The sequence below is a fragment of the Bos javanicus genome, chromosome 16, assembly GCF_032452875.1.
Source record: "Bos javanicus breed banteng chromosome 16, ARS-OSU_banteng_1.0, whole genome shotgun sequence".
In the NCBI taxonomy this organism is placed as follows: domain Eukaryota; kingdom Metazoa; phylum Chordata; class Mammalia; order Artiodactyla; family Bovidae; genus Bos; species Bos javanicus.
The window spans coordinates 78,715,917-78,723,351 of record NC_083883.1 but is presented as its reverse complement, the minus strand read 5'-3'; the positions used below and the strand labels follow the sequence as shown (position 1 = coordinate 78,723,351).

At 45.2% G+C, this 7,435-nt stretch overlaps 1 protein-coding gene across 1 annotated transcript; it reads right to left on the bottom strand.

Annotated features, from left to right (window-relative positions):
• Positions 1 to 273: 273 nt before the first annotated feature.
• LOC133227436 (histone H2B type 1-C/E/F/G/I-like) lies at positions 274 to 1,488 on the bottom strand. Its single transcript, XM_061381839.1, has one exon. It carries the CDS (start codon positions 1,455 to 1,457, stop codon positions 1,077 to 1,079), a length of 381 nt encoding a protein of 126 aa, XP_061237823.1. The 5' UTR covers positions 1,458 to 1,488; the 3' UTR covers positions 274 to 1,076.
• Positions 1,489 to 7,435: the final 5,947 nt, after the last annotated feature.

Sequence of the window (7,435 nt, the reverse complement as noted above, 5' to 3'; positions counted from 1 at the left end):
AATTTGACAAATGCAAAGTAAGTCCCTTCTCTGTCACAGTCAGCAGTCGCTTAATTTCTTTAAGGCTGATGACCGAAGATAAACTACCTTCCTTTCAGGGTTACATGAGGATTAAATGAGATAATATCCATTTAGCCCCAAGCTAGCACCCTTCTTGACAAAGAACAGAATAGGTTAAGAAAGCAGAGGATTGGACTCCCTGATGGCACCATGGATAGGAACCCACCTGCCAATGCGGATTTGACTGTGGGATGTGGGTTCCATCCCTGTCCTGGAAAATCCCATGTGCTGCAGAGCAGCTAAGCCCGAGCACCTCAGCTGCTGAGCCCGCCCGCCCGGGAGCCCTGTTTCATAGCGAGAGAAGCTGCCACCAGGAGAAGCCCATGCAACACAGCTACAGAGTAGCTGCCACTCACCACTCCCTCCCCCTGAAACCTGTCATTCAAGTGAAAATAGCATCCTCACTGTGAAACACCGCATAAGGGAAGCCTCAAGAGCCCCGATGGAATCACACTGTTGTGCGTCAGCCCCTACGATGTAGAAATTCGGGACCGATCACTGGGATCAAGCTAAGGTTATTTAAGCCTTGTATTATTTTCTGTGGGGCTTCCCTGGTGGCTCAGTGGTAAAGAATGTGCCTGTCATTGCAGGAGGCACAGGAGACTCGGGTTCCATCCCTGGGTGGGGAAGATCCCCTGGAGGAGGGCATGGCAACCCACTCCAGTATTCTTGCCTGGAGAATCCCATGGACAGGGGAGCCTGGGGGGCTTCAGTCCATGGAGTCTCAAAAGAGTTGGACTTGTCTTAATGGCTAAACAGCAACAAAGTATTTCCTGTGATAGCTATAAAAGATTACCATAAACTTGGCTGCTTAAACACACACGCACACATTTATTCTCTTAAGATTCTAGAAGGCAGAAAGTGAAGTGAAAGTGAAGTCGCTCAGTCGCGTCCAAATCTTAGCAACCCTATGAACTACAGCCCACCAGGCCCTCCGTCCATGGGATTTTCCAGGCAAGAGTACTGGAGTGGGGTGCCATTGCCCTCTCTGTTAACAGCGGCTAGGCATGTTATATTTACTTGGAGCTGGTATACTTGGTGACAGCCTTAGTGCCCTCGGACACGGCATTCTTGGCCAGCTCCCCAGGTAGCAGCAAGCGTATGGTGGTCTGGATCTCCCTGGATGAGATAGTCAAGCACTTGTTGTAATGCGCCAGGCGCGATGCCTCGCCAGCGATGCGCTCGAAAATGTCGTTGACGAAGGAGTTCATGATTCCCATGGCCGTGGACGAGATGCCGGTGTCCGGATGGACTTGCTTCAGCACCTTGTACACGTACACAGAGTAGCTCTCCTCGCGGCTGCGCTTGCGCTTCTTGCCGTCCTTCTTCTGGGCCTTGGTCACAGCTTTTTCAGAGCCCTTTTTAGGGGCAGGAGCAGACTTAGCCGGTTCAGGCATGTCTATAATGACAACACCCAACAACACAGAAAAGAAGTTCCACACAATTTTTACCAGTTAAAAGCAAGGTCTTCACGGGCTGTGCTCCCCCTGGGGGTTGTGGGGCGAATCCACTTCCTGGCTCTTCTAGTTCTCCGTGGCCTTCCTGGTCTTGTGGTTGCTTTCTCTGCTTCTGAGTGAAACCTCCCACTGCCTCCTTATTGTAAGGGTACTTGTGATCACATTTGGGGGCCAATTAGGAAAATATCTAACTCCATCACATCTGCCAAGACCCTCTTCCCATATAAGGTAATATTTGCACACTTCAGGGGTTAGGATCAGGGCACTTTTGGGGACCAGTTTTCATCTTGCCATAAACCCCCAAGATAAGGCTAACACAGTTTATGTCTAATTTTATAACTCCTATTTCTGCTATGAACTCTCTCCAAAACTCAATACGACCTATGCTTCAGGGTCCAATTCAGAATCAATTCATCATGAAAATACCCTTGTTCATTCAGGTCCACCCGGATCATGGCCTTCGGGGTGATCCACACCTCCTTTGACATTTCCACCTTTTACTGTTTCTTCGTATTTAAATAAGTTACTGATTTGCACAATAGGACAGTGTTATCAACCTCAATGGTTTCTTTTAAGGGTTAACCAAAAAACATATATGCCACCAAGAGTTAAATCTAGAACATGATAAACACCTCATAGAGTTTAATTTTTTCCTTCTATTAATCAAATCATGCCTCACATTTCATGGTTTTATGAGAATTAGTCTTTTCCTAGAGAGAAATTATTTCTTTTTTTTTTTTGAGAAATTATTTCTTAATGATGTACTTTTTCGTATGTACTTCATTGTTTTCCTACCATGACTGCACACTGCTGAGATTAAAAATATTGAGAACCAACCGATAGATATCAAAGCGTTACTTCCCACCTAAAAAAATGATTCCTAGTTTGTAAACAATGCCATTTCTGCAAAACACCACTTTGATTACAATATTTTCTCTCCCGCTGTGTTTTCAGTAAGGACTTGTAAAGAAAAAAAATTCCAAGATTTAATATTTCAGATTACATAGGATATTGCATAGCTTAATCAAGTACATCTTTGCACATCTGGATTGATCCATCTTATATTGAAATATTACTTTAAACTCATAAGAATACAATAATAATTTTCTTTCCAGTTTCTTTGATATTTTATCAGGATTAATATCCGTCACTGTTCTATGGCAATATTTGATTTTTTTTTATCGTGGTTTAGTTTTCCTATTTTTAAGGATGTGTCATCACATCACATTTTCAGAAGTATCACAAGAAATTCTCTAGGACATTTAACTGCCCCATAGAACGCTTGAGGCTTTAACCCACAGACCAGCCGGGCGTGCTCTTCAGTCAATTTTTATTGAAGTATAACATCGTTACATAAGTGTGCATATGCCTTGGGCTTAGCAGGTAGCTCAGTAGCATGAAGGATCCACCTGCCAATTCTGGAGGCACAGGTCGATCCCCAGATCGGGAAGATCCTCTGGGGAAGGAAATGGCAACCCTCTGCAATGTTCTCGTCTGGAAAATCCCATGGACAGAGGAGGGTGGTAGGCTATGCCGTCCATGGGGTCACAAAAGAGCCGGACGCAACTGAGCACACAGGCAAAGACGCAATTGCAGTTAGATTACCTGGATGTACTTTGCTGCACGTATGTCCTCATTCGACATCATACTTGGGAGACAGATAGTGATTTTGCCAGTGCTTGTCGCTGTTGTTCAGTGGCTAAGTCGTGTCTGACTCTGCAACCCCGTGGACGGTGGCATGCCAGGCTTCCACTGTTACTGATACGTAGGGTATCAGTAGGCTTTTGAATATTTTGGTACAGAAATTTGGTAAGCATGCGTCTGCATTTCCGTCAGGGCAATCCAGCCCTGGCTCTGTGTTGCGTATACCATGAGTCACGTGGTGTATGTAAACTCAGCTTCAGAGGACACCGCCTGGTGACTTTCCTGAGACTGTGTGAGTGTCTGTCTCATGCTTGCAGTGGACGAAGCTTAGAATTGCTACAGATCCTCTCCAACACCAGATATTGTCTGTATGTCTTTCCACCTTAGCAATTCCGGTGAGTTAGTAGACATTGAACACTGTAGTTTAAATTTGCATCTTGTCAGTAAATGACAAAGTACCTTCTTCTATATTTATGTGAATCACTTAAGTGTTTTGCTCATTTTCCTGCCAGATTTTCTGTCCTTTTTGTTGGTTTGTAGATGTTCTTTACATAGCCTAGACATGATTTTTAGTAGGGTAGATACCTCACAAATATCTTAGTTTTCTATTAATTTTGTCACTTGATGAACAGAAGTTCTCAATCTTTGTTAATTTTGAGCTATTTTTGTGTCTCATTTAAGAAAAGTCATACTATTTCAAACTCCTGGAGATGGCCACTTACATTTTCATCTAAAACAGTTATCGTTTTACCTTTCATGCTTAGATCACAGTTACTTTTCATTGATTTTTGTGACTTGGGTGCACAGAGGTTAAGATTCTGTTTTTCTTTTCTGAAATGGATGATCAATTAAGGCAACACTGTTTATCGACCAGATTATACGTTTCCCATTGCACTGAGGTGTCACTTTTACGATAAATTAGGTTGACCTGTATATAAAGATAGAAGTATTTTTTAAAAACTATTTTAGTAATTATGTCAAATATAGACAAACTTAAAGAATATAGTGTAGTAAACCCATGTTCCCCATCACCCAGCTTCAGAAAGCATCTGCTCGTGACCAGTCACTTGTCATACACCCCCGATCTCAGAGTGTTCGTGCTTCTGTCCTTTGCTATCTCCATATGTGCTTCCCAGGTGGCTCAGTGGTGTCCCCTGGAGAAGGAAATGGCCACCCACTCTGGTATGCTTTCCTGGAGAATTCCATGGACATAGGAGCCTGGTGAGCTACAGTCCATGGGGTCACAAAGAGTCAGACACGACTGAGCGCGCACACATGCATTTCCATATTTCTCTCTGAAAGAGAAGGTTTCTTTATAACATACCATAATATTAGTATGTTATGATCACCTAAAAACTGTTTTTGTTGTTGTTTAGTAGCGACTTCACTTCCACTTTTCACTTTCATGCATTGGAGAAGGAAATGACAACCCACTCCAGTACTCTTGCCTGGAGAATCCCAGGGACAGGAGAGCCTGGTAGGCTGCCATCTATCGGATCGCACAGAGTCAGACACGACTGAAGTGACTTAGCAGCAGCAGTAGCTAAGTTGTGTCTGACTCTTGTGATCCCATGGACTGTAGCCCACCAGGCTTGTCTCTCCATGGGATTTCCCAGGCAGGAATACTAGAGTGGGTTGCCATTTACTTCCCCAGGGGATCTTCTCAACCCAGGGATCAAACTTGCATCTCCTGCATTGGGAGGCGGATTCTTTACCGCTGAGTCACCAGGGAAGCCCCACCTTAAAACTAAAAGCCTCTTAATACTATCAAATGTCCCTTTAGTGCTCAGTTGTTCTGATTTGTTTTAGAAATTTTAAAGGAGGTTTTGTTCAAACTAGAATTTAAACAAAGTTTATGCATTGTCAGCGTCTGACAGTCTTCAGTCCCTTCTCACTGAGGATTCCTCTTCTTAATGTGTGTGTTTTCCCCATAAGGTATCAGTTGAAGAAGCTAGTTCATTCTGTAGAGAGCCCCACATTTTGGATTTTGTTATTTGAAACAGTGATTACTTTCAATTTAAACATGACATTCAAAAAAATCACTGATCTTTAAGACACTGAACCAAAGCAAGTTACCACCATACTACCCAAGTGAAGAGTACAATCTGAAATTTGTACTTATATGCCAAAGTATCTGGTTTTATAAACAGTTTGCCTAAATAAATGTCTTTAATGGGTTTCCATGTACCAAGAGTTTTCAGCCGTGGCTCTATTGACGTTTTAGACTGATGTTGTTAGTTGGGGGGTGGTTCCGAGCTTTGGGGGTGATCGGCTGTATCCTTCGGCTCTTTCCTCTGGACGCCGGTGGGAGCCCCCGCCCCCGCTCCAGGTGTGAACACACAAAACACTTCTTGTCATTCAGGTACTGCTGGTGCTTGCTGTTATCTTTTTATTTCTCTTTTTTGAGTTCTTTCACTTTAACTGCTTATCAGCTTCTTGAGAACAGGACCCGTGTCTTCATGTATGGAGGAAAGTTAGTGATCACTGCTCTGCCTTCTCCACGGGGTTGTTACAAGGCCCAGATGAAGCAATGCTCAGAAAAGTCCCTTTGGTGACTAAAGTCCTAGTAACAATGTGAACCATCTTCAGATCTTTTATTTATTGGTGTTGCCCCCGCAGAATACCCAGCAGGGGTCCGCTCACTACATGGAAGTTGACCCCTTCCTCTCCAGCCAAGCACTTTTGTGTCGGCTTCAATGTTTTTCCCACGGATGCTTCCTTCCCTCCTCACAAAAAGTGACCAACTTTTCCCCTTGACTGGATTCCCACAGTCTCAAGTTACAGGCTCTCCGGCATCATCCCCCAGCTTCACACGCTGCCCCTTCTCTATTTCTCACGTTCCGCCTCCTTATTTCTACTCCGTTTACCTACCTCCCACCCTCCTCTGTCCAAACACACCCCCACTTCATTGCTCTTAATTTATACCTTCCCCTTCCTTTCCATGAGAATCAAGTTTTATTGGACGATTTATGAAGGTCTATTGGTAGTTTTCTCTCCGAATCTCCTAACCTTCTACAGTCATTATGTGTGCCACATTACTTTTGAGAAATATTGCTGTCTCAACATAACAAGTCAGTTTAAAAAGTATAAACTAGACAACGGTCCTGCTCTGGAGAAGCCAAAGAGAGAGACTGGATGGCACCATTTCTGTACCAAGAGGTCAGGTTATAATGATGCCTCCATAAAGTGTTGCGAGACACGCAGAGGAAGCAGCATCTTTGCTTTGGGGTTGGTGATGGACAGCCCCAAAGGGGTGCCTCTGTTTTGTCTTGGAGGTGACTTTTTACCTCTGGAAGAAGTAGGGAAGAAAAATTCCAGGCCCAGAAAAGATCGTAATTCTTTCCTAGAATGGAGGGTATTTGCTCAGATGGAGGCATAAGTTCTGGAGCTGAGTGGCTGAGATCTTGTTCCTCTCTGTGTGAAACTTGGTGGGCATTTCTCAGAAGTCCTAAATCTTACCTACTCTTCGCATTGGATTGGAGCCTCCGAAAGAGGCTGTCCGTGACGTCTAACGTGGGATGGATCTGACCACACGTGGCCCGAGGACATCCCCACGCTGCCTACTGCTGTGCGGGCCGAGTATCACCTCTCCAGCTGTGTCGAGAAGGAGCAGCACCCAGGCTGCTTCGCTTGCCCCCAGATGATCAGGTTTCCTTCCTGGTCAGTTGATTGAATAAAGTGAATAGAAGATATCATCTGGAATTATCTCATACACTTGCTGCTTGCAACAGAGAGCTGTCAGTTCTGGGAGCCACTTGAGATGGTGCAATGGCCCTTCTGCCCCTGGTGGTCATCAGAGGACAGACCCTGTGTCGGCTGGGTTTTATTTCTGGCTACGCTGTTTCTTTCTCCTCTCTTTCTTCCTCCGTCCCTCTCTTCTTTCCTTCCATCCTCCCTTTCTTCCTTTCTCTTTCAATCAGAGATCCGATCCAGAGGCCCTATGATCTCCCTGGCTGGGCTGTGTGGGGTATGGAGGGAACATTCTGAGGAAGCGTACTGGAGCCTGGAGTCTGGAGATGCACTGAAGCCTGCAGATTTCCCAGTAATTCTGCAGTAGACAGCCGCTGCCGTCAGCTGTCAGTTTCTGAGAAGTTCGGTCACCTTGATGGGGTGCCATTCCTTCTCCCACTCAGCGCAGGGTGGGGGGCCTTCTCAGAGCTGAGGACCCACTACGGCTGCTGAGACATCCGTGCCGGGGCTGCGGTGGCCCCACAGATGCTTCTCGGGAGCTTCAGAGGCAGGCTGACTCTTCACACCAGCCGACTTCTGGTGTC